Genomic DNA, 20163 nt, shown 5'->3' with positions numbered 1-20163 from the left:
AAATTTAAAGCAACACAAAATAAATAACAATAAAAATAAAACAACATAAAAGAATCCTCTGTAGCCTTCTTAAATAGTCTTTCACCTTGTTTCATGTGAATCAGCAGAAGTACTCATGTCGCATTATTTGTTACTCATGAAACTTTTATTGATTTCATTGTCATTCATTTCTTCGGTGTATGCATTTCTCCACCTTATATGTTCTGTGTCTCACCTAGCTTGTTGAGAAAATCAATTTACATACACTATCACTATTTTGTGTGAATCAAATGGCATGACAGATTTTGTATTTGATAATGAATGTTCCAATAAAACTTTTCTCAGTGGTTATTTGACATTGGAGGTTACATTGTCTTGTCTTTATACATCTTGTCATTTCTTTAGTGTATTTATTTTTCATACTATGTGTTTTTTGTCTTACCTAAATTGTCAAGAAACACGAGTACATATAACATGTTATTATTTTATGCAAATAAAAATGACACGATAAATGTATAGTATGATCGTTCGATCAGCTATGAATCGAGTGGTCAACCAGTATACGATCACATATGAGTTGTTCGGTTGGATTAAAAACAAAGTTAACGCTAAAAATAATTACATTAACCTTAAGCTAGATCATAACAGTTTGGGTCGTAATTAGTCCAACACTAATCAGAAGTCCATCTCCAAAATCTATAAATACAGGTTTGGTATTCAAGTAGTTGGTTACATTGATTGCACATTTATTGCTAGCGCTATCAAACAAACACTGACTTTAGCACTAGGTACTACCCGAATACCAAACTTATATTTATAGATTTTGGAGATGTGTTTTTTATTAGTGTTGGGGTAATTACGACTCAAACGGTGGTGATCTAACTTAGGGTTAATGTAATTATTCTTAGAGTTAACTCTGATTTTAACCCGACCAATTGGTTTATCGACCGACTCATATGGGATCATAGACTAGTTAACCATCTGATGCATAGCTGACTGGACGGTCATCTATACAATAAATTTTGTATTTGATCTATAATGTTAATGAAAAATTTTCAGGATAGTTGTTTGATAATGGACTCATTCTTATGCGTTACTATTACTAAAGTGTCAAACTCCCCTTCTATATAGAGACGAGAAATGAATACAACTTTTGATTAACATAACCATTCCTGCAATAATAACCGAAACTAACCTACTAATTAACTAGCTATCTGCCATTAGTTAAATTGTTACATGGTGATGGTGATGATAGCATGTATAATGGAGGAGAATGTATAATGGAGGAGAGTGTAAATATTTTACACTACAAATAAATTCTTTATGGATCTTTCAATGAATTATTCATAAAAAAACATAATATCAATGAGGTACGAGTGCAATCTAAAGGAATTGTCATCGTTTCTAATCCAAAACATTATGACTCGCATTTGGATGATCCAATAATTTTCCCTGTATGAGTTCCTTCGTATTGATACTTCTCTCTCACGGAAACATTTCAAACCATGATTACCTCCTTAGTTGTATAGCCAATCATCATACATGACATGCTTACCTAATTCTATGACCAGAAAATTTTTTATATAGCTATTCATGTGAGTTGGTCACCAAGACTAACAATCTGGTGAGTCTTTTGAAGAAGATTTAGATAAGACACAATATTAATAAGACATGAGTTCAAGCCACGTAAAAGACTAACATCACTCCTAAACTAATACCTTGTGAGAGTAAGACTCATATTTGGTTTCCCAAGAGACCCTAACTATGTTATATCAATGGAATTAAGGTCATAACATCTTGTTTTGAAACAAAATTGTACTTAACAGTTTAAACAAAACCAAGTAAGATATATTCTATCGATCATTTACAACAACATGTGAAAATCGTAGGAAGGAACAAAGTCGTCCTCTTGGTCTTTCATCCAGCACTACACACATCACCTGCCGAATTTATTGAGTGACCCCGAGCCAACAATGAATACTCTAATTCATGTACAATACATGCACATAATATGAATAAAACATTGCATTCATAATGTCCCACAAAACATATAATGTTATGGAAGGAAAATTGTAAGTTGATTCTGTTTAAAACATACATCATCACGATGAAGTCCAAATGCAAGAAAGTACAAACCATGAAGTGTGAAAATATGGTAGTAAATGTGTTTCTGAAAAAGACAGTAATTATTGCAGTATATATTAGAATATCAGAAACCAGAAGGAGAAAAGAGATAAGGAAGAAAACTGATCTTATTACTATTATCAACCAAAAGGCTAATATATACAACATAAAAAGAAACAGAACTGAACTGTGAACAGAGATAAAACTACAGAGAAGTTTGAAACAACTTCTCTTGGTTGTAGGAACAATCAGTCTACTTTTTCCTATACTTTTACATTAATCCTTTTATGAGCGTGAACAAAAATAATATAGTAAATACTACTCCAATAATCTGTGTTCGAAACCTCCTGTAAGACCCTGTCCTTCCTCATGTTAGAAAATTATTGTTTGAAAAGAAAAAAAAATGGCTCATAAATAAGTAGGAAATTTGGTTTATGTTTATTCCAACCTTCTATTCTTTTCCAGAAAAAAATATAGTAAAGCAAAGGCAAAGTTATAGGATACTAGATTCTGGTGCAGGATTTCTTGAATACGAACCGTGAGTGAAAGCCATGCCTTTTCTTTATAATGGGAGTTAGGAGGACAAAACTGATACAGTCAGGCAGTAATTAGCAAGCATTTGTATAGGGCTAACACTTTATGAATGGTAGTTAACGTTGATAGAAGAAAGAATGTGTTATAGTTGGTAAGAAATTACTATACTTCTTTGCTTTGATCACGAGATTTTTTTTTTTCAAGTTGTGATCATTATCATCGACAAATGTCGTTGATGGCTATGCATTAATGAAAAACAATAGTTTCTTTCCAAATTTATTCTTTTGTTGGTTTCATTTCAACTCTGGTATTAAGTTCTGAGCTTCATGTTACTATTTCGCTGAGTCAGTTCCCTAGTCTTGTTGCCAATATTCTTTAACATGTAAGAGAATAGTAAGAGTGCAACCTGCACACTTTATGGAAGTTTGTTGGTTGCTAGTTAGCCTTTTGCTAATGTTCAAGTTCCAATTCTAATCTTGCTGCATAGGGATGCTAAATTCCTCTGGTTTGGCTATTTTAACGAACACATTTTTATATTTTTTGTTAGAGTATTTAATCCATATCTTAGTATGTTTAGAACATCTATAGTATCTTACCCACTTATCACACCTTAAGTATTTATTTGGGCTAACAGCTGATTTCAGCAGCCATCATAGTGTCAAATAACACTAAAACTGCGACAGAGATATGTTGGAAATCCAAAGACGTTGAATAGAAATGAAAAGTAAAACACTATACTGTATAAAAATGAATGACTCATATACTAATTCCTTTAAGGTTTCTGAGCAGAGAATGGTGTCAATCTATTATATGGTTAGTTGGTTAGTTTAGATTTCATTAGTGTTTTTGTCTCCCTCCTTTAGACCCAATAAGATAATATCAAGAATATCCTGGAAACCAAACAAATTATTCGTCTAAACATTCCATTTGTCTCATTTCTTGCTATCAAGAACTGGCAAATTTCTAGGAATGTGCCCGTTGAGAGCCGTCATGGTGATGACAAATTACACTATGATAAAAAAGAACTCTCTTCTTTTGTCAAGTCCCAAGATCTCCTTGTTCTGGATACTAATTTGTTAGGAAGAGAGAAGTTGCGGGTTGATTCATGACCATTCTTGACAATAGTTATACAGAAAGCTTACTATTAGACGAAATATTACCTTTTTTTTACTTTAGCTAAAGCAACCCAAGTTCACGAGTTTCATTCCCGCTGACAATTGTTCAGAAGGTTGCACAATTATCCTGTGACGTAGGTTAAATGAGTCAAATCACAGTAAAAAATTTCGATTCCTAGTAGAACAATTGGTGAGAGAGATAGTCACAAGGAATTGTAACACTAGAACTGGACACTCTTTAAGTAGAAAGGTCATCAGCTACACCTTTTGGTCTAATATAGTAATGGATCCAGCATAGGATGAAAAGAGAAAAAGAGAAAAGTAACTAACCCCTGTGGTCCAAATATGATTGCAGCTTAGGATCCTATTCAAACATGTGCAACTCTTACTCCTGCTGCTTCATCCTTTCTGCAACAATGTACAACTCACTGACCTTATGACCATCCTGATTTGCCTCTTTCGTATTAGAGACCAGGCTAGAGTTTGTAGAGCCCTTGTTCACATTGGAACGCTTTTTCGCTGTGCTTTTCAATGTTTATCTTCACCTAGCCATGTCAAATTAAATAGGTTCAATCACAGCACCGTTGTAGGCAAGGATCAATAAGAAGAAAGAAGGTAAAGTTGTTAAGAAATTTAAGAGAACGTTATAGAGCATTTTTCTAAACCAGAAAACGAAGCAGGAACACTAGAAATGACGTTCCTTTTGCTTTCTTCACCATTCTCCCACCTGCAATGACCATGGTTCAGTGTGCAACTGTCTCTCGAATTCAAAGACAACGGTTTTCAGCAACAGCGGTAGTACTGTACGAGGTTACGTTGTGCAGCAGGAAAACCATGTTGCCGTTGTCGTGCTCTACTTACATGGGCCTCGGAACAAAGCCCATATAAAATACTTATTGGGCCTTCCACAGAACATGTCGAGTTAAAGAGAGTTGCTCCCTCCACCACCACCAACCACTCCCTGCACCTCCCCATACCTTATTTGCCCTTTTATAAAACGGATGTCAACATCCATTTCACCTTCAACGGATGTTGACATCCGTAATATTTATTTACATATTTTATATTTTAGTTTATTATTTTTATTTAAAAAAAAAAAACTTCAACGGATGTGCCACATCCGTTTAATAGATTTTTAAAAAGTTTTTTATTTATTATTTAAATAATAATATATAAATTAAAATAATAATAATTATTTTATTAAATAAAATAAAATTAATTTATAAATAATTAAATAATAATTTTTAAAAAATTAAATAATATTTATATATTAATTTCAAATATAAAAAATTAAAAAACTAAAAATTAAAAAACATAAAAGGCAAAAGATGTCGCTAACGGATGTGGCACATCCGTTTTCATATATTTATAAAAAAAATTTAATTATTATTTAAATAATAATACATAAATTAAAATTAATAATAATTATTTTATTAAATAAAATAAAATTAATTTATAGATAATTAAGTAATAATTTTAAAATAATTAAATTATATTTATATATTAATTTAAAATAAAAAAGATAAAAAAACTAAACTAAAAAACAAAAATGCAACGGATGTCACGGATGTGGCACATCCGTTTTAATATATTTATAATAAATTTTTTAATTATTATTTAAATAATAATACATAAATTAAAATTAATAATTATTATTTTATTAAATAAAATAAAATTAATTTATAAATAATTAAGTAATAATTTTAAAATAATTAAATAATATTTATATATTAATTTAAACAAAAAAAATAAAAAAACTAAAAGCTAAAAAACAAAAAAGACAACGGATGTCGCCACATCCGTTAACGGATGTCGCCACACGTCCGTGGAAGTATTTTTTCTTCAACGGATGTTGACATCCGTTGAAGAAAAGAGGTGGGGTGTAAGACATTTTAAAATATAAAGGATAGTTTTGGAATTTTAAAAAAATGTGGTGGTGGATGGAGCAAAGTGGGGTGGTGTAAGGAGTAATCCTCCGAGTTAAATGCACACGCAATTATTCATTCAATTAATTAAAACTAAAATGATCTAACTTTAATTTTACATTCATATTATATATCCTCAAAATACAATTCACTTCCTGCACATAAAAAATATATTAAATTTAAATTCAAAAGAGCAAATTAAATGATATAGATTAAAAGTGTATTTTTGAAATATCCTTGCGTGAGCCACCAGATATTATTGTATAAATAATGGTGGTGTGTACTATTAGCATAGTATAGCATACAGTATATAGTATATAGTATACAGTAGATAGTATATAGTATAGGACATAGTATAGGTAGTGAAAGTGGTGAGAGGGTCACAGTGTGAGCTGACAGTCTCCCTAGAGTGGTGGTTTTCAAATTTGGAGTGACGTCGTTTTCAAGATATTTTTACCATGAAATGAAGCTTGTTCCTCCTGACTGCATCAATAGCTGCCAAATCACAGATAGATAATTTCCAAATTAACAAATAGACAGAAAGTGTTTGAAATAAAATAAATAAAATAAAAAAATAAAAAATAAAGGTGGTGCTGAGATATGTCTCTCTTAGAAAAGACCTGATGATAACATAAGGATGCAGAACTGTTTCTGGATGTCTGCCATTTTGAGCCTTTTCATTGTTTCCTCTCATGGCTTTTGCAGCCTTCTCAACAACAACCTGTGAACACTCTATGCCTCGCTTCATCATTTATGTCTTTTCCTCTAACTTTCTTTTCATCGCACCATTTCTTTCTACCTCCTCACATCTCACACCTAATATATCTCTCATGTTAAAACAAAATAACTCTAAAATATTTCTTATTCCCAGTAATTCAAGACAAAATTCAATTTTTTTATTTTAAACTTGATACATTTTAATTTTCAAAATTAAAAAATAATAAATATAATTTTTTAACCATTTTTTTATATGTTAAATGATCTGTAAGTTGTGTTTGTGTAAACAGTTTAAATATTAATTTGAAGCGTTATTTAATGCATTTTTTTTTACTAAAATTCGATTAAAAATAATATATGTAATAATTTTTCAAATTTATAGACCAAATTATATCAAAATTTAAAATAGTAATAAATTCTAATTTTATATCTAAAAAATTTAGGAATTAAAAAAATATTTAACGCAAGTTAATTGTTATATTTTAGCACTGTTTCGTAATGTATAATGATGCAGATCAATCAATTGCTGATAAAAAGAACCAGATCAGATTGATTTTCTTAAAATTATTATTTAGAACCACGTGTTAGTGTGAATTGGATTTTTAAAAGTTATACTTATACCAAATCCACATTAAAAAAATCAACATGAAGCCAATTTGATCGTATAGATCTTAATTTTAATGTTAAATTTGATTATATTCATGTTCCTTTAATTTGAATAAAGTGAATGTTAAAATTGAGATTATTTCATATGTTAGTGTGAATTAACACAATAAACCTGTTTCACTTAACAGTTTCACATTTATTAGGATTTAAAAATAATGATAATGCATACATGTTGTCATGTTTTGGTCTTAACTATTTGAAACTTCTTTTAAAAACAACAAACATAATCTTATTTTTAATATAATGATTTATTATTTGTTGGAATTTTTATTTTTCTGATAATATTTGTTAGCAAATAAATACTAATTTATGTGATGAATATAATTTACTTTTAATGTATTGAAGATGCTTCTGTAAAAAATCTAACCGAAAAATATCTTATCTCGGAGAACATCTTGACCAAAGAGATATTTTACAAGTCAAGTAAAAGATATCTCTGTTTAAACTAATAAAAAATTATTTTATAAACTATTCTTTTAAAAGTTAAAATTAGTTTATAAATAATATTTTTAATTTTTAAATTCTTAAATCATGCATAATTTGCAAAGAAATTATTATTTTTATCTGACAATAACAAATATATTAAATTATTAAATGATAATTAAATTATCTTAATCCATGTCCAAAGTCATGTGTAATAATAAAAAAATATAAAAGTAAAACAAAAGATAATAATAAAACTCCTCCTCTCAATATATGGAGTCGTAAAAGACAATTATACAGCCTCATCTAAAACTAAGTTTTACATTAATTATTACAGTCCAGTCCCAATAGCAAATCGACATGTGGACCCTGCATATGTTTTTTAATAGATTTTTGTTCCATGCAATATTATAATTTATTAAGTAATAAAAATGCATACAATTATTACTATATTTCTTTAACTTTTTTTTAAAACAATTGTCATTTTTATCATTGTTAACTTGTAAACATACCTACATGTTTTTTTTTTATCAAACTAGGGCAGTGTACACCCTACTTGTGAATTAAATCATGAAAATTTTTAAAAATCACTTTTTTCAGTAATTTTCATTTGTAATATTATTTTAATTGCAAAAACAAAATTTATTGTAAAATCAATTATGAATATGCATGCATATTTTTATAAGCAAAAAGGCTATAAAAAGTTCCAAAGTATATGTTATAATCCATATGAGTGAGTGGTGAGTGGGGTTGAGTAGACAGACTAGATTTCCTATATAATTGAAATGAATAATGTTTTCTAACTCATTCCAATTCAAGTCCGTGAACTTATTCCATCCTATTTTCATGCCTTTATTGTTTTTATGTCAAACTTATAATACTTAACTTCAACTCATTTATCTAATTTCATCTCAATCTATGATTAAACAAAGGAATCCTTAAAAAAGCTGTTTTTTCCCCTATGTTATTGGAGAACCGACCAATTTAATTACACATCCAAAAGTCAATCAAAAACAAGGAAAAAGGTTTTGCCACAAATGATTCACAAACAAATTCTCATAAAAGATTATTTCTATCTCAAATTTTAAAATAATATATTTTTACATATTGAGTCTAATAAAAGATAATGAATGAGAAAAGATAAAATTGTATGATGTGGATAATGAAAATAGATTTGATCTAATTGCAGAAATTGGTATGTACTGAATGGAACACAGTCACAACAGCAACATATAGGATATGTAGGGTTTGTCTAGCTACCTATATAAACCATATGCTTACAAACCCTATTAATCATCCTTTTTATTCTTCTTCCAAATCAAAACCCTATTTTCACTTATTGCATTTGGAATGGGAAGAAAATTAAAATACAACCACAATAATAGAGATGTGAAAACAGATCTTCTTCTATTCAATACTTTTGGAACACATAATAAGACTTGTCAACTAAATTAAATTATATAATGTTTTGTTCTGTCCTTTGTTTCTCAGTTAAGTTTTTTATTCAATGAAATAAATGCATTATAATTTTGTTGCTTTAAATATTTTACTCTATTTTAGTCTCTCTGAAAATTTGAAATTATAACTTCTTAAGATATAAATAACACTTGTTTTAAAAACCTATGTTTAATATATTATATAACTCTAATGTACTGCTTGAAATAATTTGACATTTTATTATACATAAATATTTAATGTGTGCCACATAATAAAAAAAACAAAATCCAACTTTATATATAAAGCCAAAAGAAAACTTTTTTTGGAAAAAAAAATAATTTTATAGAAATGAAAAACATATTTAATCAAGCTTCGTATGGATTAGTTAGATAGAGAATGTTTTATTTTTAATTTTATCAAGGCAATAAATTTCTCTCATTAAAGACATCTTTTTTTTATCATTTAACTTAAACGACTAAAAAAAAAATCATACACATGAATATTTATATGTAAAATATGCGACAAATACTAAATAAATTAATGAATATGGATATTTAAATATCTATTTATTGATGATGTGAGTACGTGAGTGGTTATTTTTATTAATCTGAGAATACTTTAATAATTGTTAAATAAATTTTATTTGAATGGTTATTTTTAAATTAAAGTAATCAAGATAAGATAAAAGTATTAATAAAAAATATTAATTATTTAAAAATTGTTTAAAACTTGACATTATATATTTTATTTTTTATTCATATTTATGAAATGAAAATTATTTTGTAAAAGATTAAGTTTTGAAAATTTATATTTCGGAACAACTTATTCAAATTTTCTTTTTAAAATGACCAAATTTATTTGTATTATTATTTTGTTGTATAATTTTATTTGAATTGTGATTAAAAATTAATATTGTATATCTAGGTTTATATTTTTAAATAATTTTATTTAAAATTTAAAAAATGTTTACACATATTCATGAATGTATGTAAATATAAGAAAAAACTGTAAATATTTTTCAGAATATAAGTAACAAAGCAAATAACAGAATTCTTTTTTAATAAAAGTAGACACTACCTATATTCTGAATTGTTTTCATCTTTAGTTTTTAATACTATTATTTATAACTAATCATTGATAGTTTTTGAAATTTAAATAATGAATTTCTACAGATTACAAAGACAAACGTAAAATATTTAATTTTTTTTTAAAGAAGGTGTGTTTATCTTTTTGGTACATATTATTTACAAAGAGTAAAAGTATATATGGAAAGTACTTCAGACTGAACTCAAGGTCTAATCCATGTAATGGATAACCTAGGCTAAATAAAAACAAACATAAATTGAGAACAATATACTATTTAGTAGATAGATTCTTAAAATATACACTTTTGTCTGCAATAAAATTAATTATTATATACTAGAACATAATAATCAGGGTCATATTTTGATTAAAAAAATTCGATCCTTTAGTTTGTTCTAATGTTTAAAAATAAAAACATAATTTAAAAACACAATTAATTATAACTAATATTCTTTTGTGTTGAAAAAGACTAAAAATATACAAAAAATTATATGATACATGTAGGATATATAACGATAAATGGAAAGAATACTTAAATCATAGATGAGTGAATTTGAAAAAGTTGAGCCGAAAAGTTAAACCAGTTTGATTACCCAAACTGTAAACACTGCATGTACCTTTACCCGAAGACACTTTACCTGATGTTTGTAGATATATATGCGTATATATAATGAAATGTTTGGCCTTTTTGTTTATATTATCTTCATAGATTCTTGCATTGTTGGCCAATGCTACATGATTCTCTTGCCTGTTCATGAACAACAAAAGCACTTGTCACTCAACTTTATACTTTTAATAAATTTTGTTTCCATTGTCACACATTGGCATGTGAATGTACTTTTCCATTTCCAAAGTGCAACTCACGTGAGTTTTGCTATCTCGCAAGTAACAAGATTCAGACCACTAATGTACGATATTACAAAACCAACACAATGTATAGATATATAACAAAAGTAAAAAACTCCTTCTCTTAAATATTTACAAGTTAATCAATCTATTAGTAATGTGCTTTTTAGATATAAAATCAGAGGCAAATATAATATCAGTCATAAAGATAAATAACAGTTTTATCCTTGTGCATATGCAGATCTACTGAATTAGCAGTTGGATCAAATGGAGGCTCTGTGAAATGTGTGAATCTGCTAAGGGTTTCCCTTTCATATATAGAGACAAACATTAGAGATTGATTTAAAAATAATTTGGAATGTCACGAGAAACTTTTCTGAAACGAGCAAAAGAATTCTCTGCATAATTGGACCCTAAAAAATGTTTCTGTTTCTGGTTTCATTCTGCTCTCATTTGCTCACGTGATATTATTATACTAATGGACACAAAAACGCGTACAGGTCAGCAATACATATATAATATCATTATATATTATTCATATATCTATCTATCTATCACTCATCATCATATCATTTACTAAATTAAAATCATTTCTGAAAATAATAGCCTCTGAGATTATGCAGCATGATATAGTAATAAATAATCATCCACCATATTATATATACCTACACATGCATGACTCCAATCATACAAAAAATGTGTACCGTACATATCATATTCATGGATCATGGATCATGGATCATGGAACATGCGTAAGTAAAAACATTCAAATCCAAAACAGAATCTTCTCACTCTCCAACTTTATTGCAACTAACAACTCTTCAACCCTTCAAGGACACTCCAGCTATGAAGGTCTTAGGTTACACTGTTAACAACACTTATTTATGAACTAAGACCTATGATCAGCTATAACACAGACAACCCTTTCTTCTTCTTTTTTCCTTTCATTCTTGAAAAGACTGCAAATTCAGTAAGATTCCGTGACTGATATTCGATCTCATTAAATTAGGTTTAAAATTTGAAACTTACTGCATCATTTTAATGACACCATTTTTGGTTTCTGATCAATTAATATGATTTTGTTTGAAATGATCCAATGCAGAATGTGAACATTGCTCTATTTTAATTTATATATTATGCTTATTTAAACTATATGGTAAAGATTCACCTTTTTTCGTGTCTGAATTGATATATACTCTCTTCAGTCTCCAACATAAAGAAAGAAAAAGTTTTGATTAAAAATGTTTTTATTCCAAACCATCTTTTATTAGACCTTAAATCAAGAATCTGAAAACCTGCATAAAACAAAAGATATTTTAGAAACGATAATATTAAAATCAGCTGGATGAGATTTTTTTTGTATATAAGATAAAAGATTGGTGGAATAAAGTTAATTATATATACCAGACCACTGTTTATGAAGACAAAAAGAGTTGGCTGTATGATTTTGTATTTTGTGGCACATATTTACAATACATTTAAATCAAATAGATGATAATGACCTAGCTAGTGTTGATCCCAGGCCCAACCAAGTCTTGTTCTTTTATTGTCAAATTTTCAATGATGTGCCAGTCAGTACATATTTACCTTTGTTTTTAACTTCAACTTTAATGCTTGGAATTGACTAGCATAACCTTTTGTTGCCATATGTTTTTATGAGGCTCATATTTTGCTATATGAACTCCTTTGGTTAATAATGCATTTTATTCTTTGATTATGCATACTAAATATTATTCATCATAAAGACTTTCATTGACTATAACTTTGTTCTAAACAATTAGAATTCATTTCATAAAAGAATTTTTAAAATAGTTATTATTAAAGTACAGTTTTTTATTATACACAACTATTTCTGTTATTATACATTTTTTATCATAAAAAAAAATTATCATACACAATTTATATATAATGTAAAAAAATACAATATCATTTAATAATTATTAATGATGGAATGTATTAGAAATTATAAGAGATTTACTTTTCGCTTTCACCAATTAGTTATTTTAATCAAACCATTAAATATAAACTATTTACTAAAATGATTAGATTAAAAATAAATGTGATGAAAAATATATGATCTTAATTAAAATCATTACCTCTACTCATTATAAATTCCTTAAAATCATAAATTTTCCATTTTTAGATGAAATAATTGAATATTTGGGTCTCTTCCCTTCTGGGAAATTTAGACACTCGATGGGTAGGGAAAGTAATTAGACATCACAAATTTATATAGAGATTTTTTCTTTATTTGACTCTGAAAAAACTTTATGCTAATGACAATTACAGTACAAATGGAACTAATTAGATGTTCATGACATTACAAAAAATTAACTTAGATAAGAATTTCCATGATATAAAACTACCCTCGTGATGATCTTTATTTTAAATCTTAAAGTTAGCAGATGAAAATGTTATTAATGACATGCTATATATATAGCAGTAACATGTTTGATTTGTGAATAGGATATCAAGAGTCTAGATTGTATAGAGTATAAAAGTTGTATTAATTTAAGGTGATGATCTCTACATTAACAGATGAATTTGCATTAAAGAAAGAGATTAAAATGGATAAGTAAAATAGAAGGAGATAGAAATATGAATAATAGGAAGAGGAAGGAGTATGGTCCATAGAAGGGTGGAAGATGTGGTGGAGGAAGAGTATAGCTGAGCACTAATGGAATCTAAAAGAGTGTAGGAGAGTTCAGAGGAAGAAATGGTTTTATGGAAGGCAAGAGACAAGGTAGGAGCAGGATATGTGTATGGAGGATATTGTTTTGTTGTGATGATTAATGGGCACGCATGTGAATACAGGTGGGTACGTGATTTGTCCTTCTGGAATCGTGACAATACTGCAATGCGGAACCAGTAACACCTCCATATACACACACATATTCTCTATATATCTCTATATCCTGTCACTACTGCATGCCTTTTCTTTCGGCTGCTATATATATATATTAATTATATATCAGATTCTAATTAGAATTATGCAGTTAAAGGTGTTTACATGATCATACCATTCTAATGTTTGATATATATGTACATGTCTACTAATACTGTAGAGTTACTGTTGCAGATATGTTTTGTTTTTATCAGGACAAAATCTTTGATCTTGGAATTAAGCATGGGGGAAACTGTAAACAGTTATGAACTTCTGGTGTAAAGAAAAATTACGAGACTCTTCTTCTTTTTGCTTGGATGTCTCTTACCTTTCTTATGTGAGACTAATTCCATAAGAATCGATTCTGAATTTTCTTCTTCTAGCAATGTCTTTCTGTCTACTTGAATTATTGTCAAATAACAGCTTGACTTAGCACAATCAGAGCAAAGTAGCATGTGACTGACAAAAAAAATTATTATATAAAGTTCAGAAATACGTTTGACACTTGTTAGATTACTAGATCTGAGGGTCATGAACTTATGCAAAAGTTAACTCACATTTTTGCAAACTAGTGTGTTAATTATTTTTTATATAATCATTAATCTGCAAATTAAGGCACCATCCAAATTTTCTTCAGTTTCTTTGTTGTAATCAAACTCCCATACTGAATAAAGTGAGAATTAGATCACCACTGATAAATTAAACCATGTACGAAAACTATTCCATTCCAATCACATTGTTATTCAAAATAGCCTTCATACTCTTTAATTTTATGAAATAAAACTTGACTAGTACGTGTTAAAATTACAAGGCTTAAACTGGTATTAACTGGACTAGTTAAACGGTTGACGTGATATGTTAGAATAAAGAACATAGGATGAGATGCATTTTTTTCAAAGTAAAGAAATGAATAATATAATATTATAATGTGGTGAGAGTTTCTTTGCTGGACAAGCTAATAATTGCAACTAGGAAAAAGTGGATGCAGTAATTTCAGTATCCGTGATATGAATACCAGAGTTTGAGTTACATACAGAAATCCATATATCATCATGTGAACATCCATGTCAAGTTTTATGTACAGGTTTGGATACATATGGAAACGAGACAAGAGATAATTATGCATGAAAAGTGATGCCATAATTAATAATGGACGCTAATTATCTGTATATTGGAACTGCATGGTACCTGAAGAACAGCTAGGAAGTATATGTGTATACATGTTAGTGGTAACACGTACGAAAGAAAAGCATAGAAATACAAAATGATGACATTTTAATTTGAGTTTGAAGCGGGAATGGAAAATGAAAATGAAAATGAGGTGTTTGTGTGATATATGATAAGAAGGGTATGATGGCACGTGTGGAGAGAGAGGGAGAAAGAAGACAAAAGTTTGATTGGAGGTGTGAGAAAGGATGGAGAGTGGAGGAGAGGCTAAAAAGCCCCCGTGAGGAGTGTTTGGAGCCATTCCAAAATCACAACTAAACATCCTTTTGTTGCTTCTCCTTCACTTCTTTCGATGGTCTATTTTCACTATCACGAGTTCATGATTCCCCTTCTCCCATTTTCTTCCAAATACATTTTCCATTTTCCCTCTATACCCTTCTTCTCTTCATACCCTTTTTCTACTTTTAAATACACTAATCATCATTACTTTCTCCTTTTTTTCTGCTTCAATTAATGCAACTTAATTACAAACTGCATATACTCTAAACCAAACTATATAATTTAGATGTTCTGAGTTCAGATATCACTTCGGTTTGATAATTCATTAATGATTTCACTATAGTTAATCTTTGATAAGGAAATACACAAACTTAAACACACATTGTGGGAAGTGTATTTCTTCAGAAACAGTCATCTTTTTGAAATTTCTTTCAGAAGATGACAGAAAAGTATGATTTTTTGAAAACTAAATATTAGCTATTCTTTTAACGTTTTATTACAACAGATGACAAATTAAATGATCTAGAACAACTATTAGATGTGTATTATATTAATGAAACTTGTAATCTTCTGGCTGCCACATCCTTAATACTTGGCAAGGAGAAAGAAGAGGTTTCAAAATTGAAGGATGGAAAGAGTCCAAAATATAACAGAAGGGTACTTTCGTAAGTTCAAGAAAAGATAAAATGTATAGTATTTCTTTATGAATAAACTGAGTCAGTCATGTGGGGAGAAAACACATGAGATCATATGGATTTGAGAGCTCATCCCTTCTTTTAAATTACCACAGAACTCTGCAGAGGTTATAGCAAAAGAAAAGAACCAGAGTGAAAAAACCAGAAGGATCATAAGCTGTGAGAGAGAAAGAGACCGCGAAAAAATGGTTTCCAAAGAGCAAAAGAGAGCAGCACTGCATGAGCAGCTGCAACATCTTCGATCTCTTACTAACTCTCATGCTGTAATTCCCTGCATTATCTTCTCTGATTTCTTCCTTTTCGTTGAATTTCTCTGTGAATATTCTCAAGGAAATCAGCTAATTCCCTAAAAGAATGTTCAGTTAGAACAGTAGTATTGTTATACACTAATAAACTTCCCTCTTCTCTTCCTCTTCTCAATTTTATTTCATTTTTGTTAAAGGATTCTTTCTCTTATTAATCAAATCTTACAAAGCTACAATTTCCTTTGACGAAATCCATACTCATTCTTTTTGTATCTTCCATTATCTTTCTGAGTTGTTCTTATTTTCATATTTGGGTGGAAAAAATAATTAAGATTATTACTAATTACTATCTATAATATTGAAAATAGTGATTGATAACTTTCTTAACTAGTACACTGAGTCATATTTACAGTTGTTTCTATCAATTATATGCAGCATATAGAGGTAAGTAAATTATCTGATAATGGTGATATATATATATATATATATGCATTACAGCTAAACGAAAGTTCGATCGTTATCGATGCATCGAAGTATATTGAAAAGTTAAAGCAAAAGGTAGAAAGACTGAATCAAGAGATAGCTTCTGCAGAAACTTCAACTGCACACGACCCATTGCCTATGGTATTTCCCTAACTTAGAAAAGTTAACAGCATCCTTTATATTCGACAATTTTAATATTATGTTTTATAAACTTCTTGCCTTAAAAAACATTGATTGGAATGACATTTAGTGAATTGATTTCTGCAGGTTACAGTAGAAACCTTGGAAAAGGGATTTCTTATAAATGTTTACTCAGCAAAAGGGTGTTCAGGTCTGCTTGTTTCCATATTGGAGGTCTTTGAAGAGATGAGACTAACTGTGCTCGAAGCTAGGGTTTCGTGTACAGACACTTTTCGATTTCAAGCTGTTGGAGAAGTAAGAGATACACATACATAGCAAAGAACTACTGTTAAAATTCCTCATTTGCTTTTAACATGCATATCATTTATCTCTCTATTCCTTCTGTTATCAATACTTTTGGATGTCACATGCTTTGTCCTTTTATAAGAAGTTCCTCATTGGGGTAATTGAGTAAAAGGACGTAGTGTTAAATCTTAACCTAAGTTAATTCTCTATCACCTTCATTAACTACTATGCATTAATTTTTCTTGTATCTTTTTCATGTATATATGTACATTCCTGTATAAGAATGATAGTAAAATATTAAAGTAACTTTTGTAGAATGAAGAAGAAAGAGACACCATTGATGCACATACTGTCAAAGAAGCTGTAGGACAAGCAATAAAGAACTGGAGCAAAGGTGGCGATGAAGAGTAAATCAGTAATTTGCATTTTTCATCTTTTTTTCATTTTCTTTCATGGTGGCTAGATGGTAATTTGTTCCTTATGGAATTGATTTAGCTTCCAATTTTTAAGAAAATATGTCAGCGTGTCTAAGATACATATGAAGATAATGAAGAAGAGTAGTTGATGATTGATCAAGTTTGTTGATATGGAATCAGCACGTCTAAGATATATATATATATATATATATATATATATATATATATATATATATATATATATATATATATATATATATATATAGACACACACCGAAGGAGTAAGTTTAATTTTCATAAAATTATATGAAATTTTCATAAACATATTATATTCTTCAGAGGTAGAATGGAATGAGTATAAATTGCCTTGAGATACGTAAAACTTGATGGCACATCCTAAAGGACTAAAGGTGCTTAGTACATAGAGTTAACAAAGATGTGACCTACTGAGACAGCAAATCCTGAAACTTGACACGTGTTAACATGGAATAGACGTATGATATGAATGAATGTTTTCAAACTAAGATTTTAGGATGTTATTAATCATGAATTGAAGTCAGATAACTTTACAGTTTCTTAGGTGTTGGATCTTTTTTCAACTAAGAACATTCTTTGCATGGAACATTTTAATTTGGAACTAAATTGTATATTGGGTCTTTATTCCTTTCAAAATAGACACATATTCTATTACACTGTGTTTGTGGGACATCTGAGTGATATATATATATATATATTTATGTATATATATATTTATGTATATATATATTTATGTATATATATATTTATGTATATATATATTTATGTATATATATATTTATGTATATATATATATATATAATGTATGTATATGAGTATTTTTATAAAAGTATATTGCATGAGATTTCATGTATCAAAATAACTATAAAAAAAATCCTTGATCCTGACAAAAAATATTATGAGAAAGAAAACAGTAACACTCTAAAACTAGTTATTTGTTCTATATTAGTATGTATTTTCAACTAAATGAAATAGATTTTTCTAATAATTTAAGAGATGCAAAATCTTTTTCATCTAAATACCAACAAACTATTTCTTAAAAAAGGATATTTTTAATTTATTTAAGTAATGAAAGTTAATATAAAATAAGATTTTGCAATGATTAAATAAAAATACATTAATTATGGCTTCTTTGTATAGCTAAAAGGGAAAACCAAATATAAAAACCTATCAATGTGGGACTAATTTTTGTAGGGAAGTGATTTTTTATTCTATTATAATACTAAATGTGTAATTAATAGGCAGCACATAAATAAAATTAATTTTCGCTGTTGCATTGTTATAAGAATATTTGGGAGGGAGCCTATTATTGTTAAGGACAGGTGAGTTCGAAAGAAACTCAAAAGAAAAATATGCTAAATTTTTTTAGTAATATTATATATATATATATATATATATATATATATATATTAATGTACATAACATATAATAATTTATAAATAATTAGATTCTTTAAAAAAATAAAAATTAATAACTAAGTTATATTTTCAATAAATAACTTTTAAAACTTTTGCATTTTCTCCCTACATTATAATTAAGCATTTTTTTGTTTTGATGCATATAATAATATATATTTCTTTATATATGCATACAAAGATCAAACATTGTAATAAAAATCAGTGATCTTTTTGATATGATATATCCTTTTTGTTAAGTAAAATGTGATTATTTTAAAAATTTTATAACTTTTCACCTCTTAAAATTCTACCATGTCATGAACTTCTATTTTGTTTGATTCCACTCATAAGTTCTTATTTTGTATCAGCAATATGTTAATAAATGGGCATGAGATTGTAGTAACATAACCAATATTATCAAGTTTGAATTTTGAATATGTAAAGATTCTAATAACCTCACTTAATTGGATTAAATTTTTCTTTATTGATTATATTCAGTTATAATTATAATAATATATGTAGGGAGTACTATATATTTAGGTATATAAATTATATTTATAAATATGTTTTTTAATTTCTTATAATTAACTTTAATAAAATAATTTGAAATGATTGTAATTATATTTTAAATTTTTTATACTATTAATTTATTGTTTTGTCTCGGATATGATGAATAGGTATTTATTTAAAAATATTTATATCGTGTGAAATAATTATAAAGATATCATTCCTAATTGAGAATCATTTTAAAAAATATAGTTTAAATACATCACAAGTGTAACATATATCCTGTTAATTTTCCCTCTATATTATAATATATAAAATTTCTAGGAGAAGAAAAATTGGAAATTTTAAGAGTTGATTAAAAAATTTACTAAAAAAGGAGTATGTTAATTAAAACAATTACATAAATAATTAACATGAATGTTTGAAACTTTACTAACTATATGCAAAAAATTTGATTGTATTGCATTATCAAAGAAAAGGGTATTTAGTGATGTCTGAAGTTTATCGTTATTTACATTACTTTAATCGTTATTTAGACCAATAACTTAAAAAAGCTAAATTAAATTTGTTATTAAATTGTTATTTAATTACTGTATTTTCGACTAACTGTGTTAAATTATTAGTTACTATAATGAGGGATGACAAATCATTTTTTATTTCGATGATAAATATTTGTATTAATGAGAATGACAAATACATATTTGTGTCATTCATGTTTTTATTTTAAATTATTATAAATGTTTATAGTTTATTAAGTAATTTAAAAAACTATTATTTTA

The 20163-nt window shown here is 27.8% G+C and overlaps 1 protein-coding gene across 1 annotated transcript; it reads left to right on the top strand.

The window, feature by feature from the left end:
• Positions 1 to 15907: 15907 nt before the first annotated feature.
• Positions 15908 to 17600, top strand: LOC108337557 (uncharacterized). The gene is made up of 4 exons (XM_017574112.2): positions 15908 to 16137; positions 16618 to 16743; positions 16870 to 17037; positions 17344 to 17600. The coding sequence occupies exons 1-4, from the start codon at positions 16060 to 16062 to the stop codon at positions 17437 to 17439; spliced, it is 468 nt and encodes a 155-aa protein (XP_017429601.1). The 5' UTR covers positions 15908 to 16059; the 3' UTR covers positions 17440 to 17600.
• The last annotated feature ends 2563 nt before the right edge of the window (positions 17601 to 20163 follow it).

This window comes from Vigna angularis, chromosome 7, assembly GCF_016808095.1.
Source record: "Vigna angularis cultivar LongXiaoDou No.4 chromosome 7, ASM1680809v1, whole genome shotgun sequence".
Classification (NCBI taxonomy): domain Eukaryota; kingdom Viridiplantae; phylum Streptophyta; class Magnoliopsida; order Fabales; family Fabaceae; genus Vigna; species Vigna angularis.
This window is presented reverse-complemented; position numbering and strand designations above follow the sequence as displayed.

Coding starts and splice junctions, on each gene's coding strand:
- LOC108337557 (XM_017574112.2), top strand. CDS start 16,060: ATGGTTTCCAAAGAGCAAAAGAGAGCAGCACTGCATGAGCAGCTGCAA. Junction 16,744..16,869: donor CACACGACCCATTGCCTATG/GTATTTCCCTAA, acceptor TGATTTCTGCAG/GTTACAGTAGAAACCTTGGA. Junction 17,038..17,343: donor GATTTCAAGCTGTTGGAGAA/GTAAGAGATACA, acceptor TAACTTTTGTAG/AATGAAGAAGAAAGAGACAC.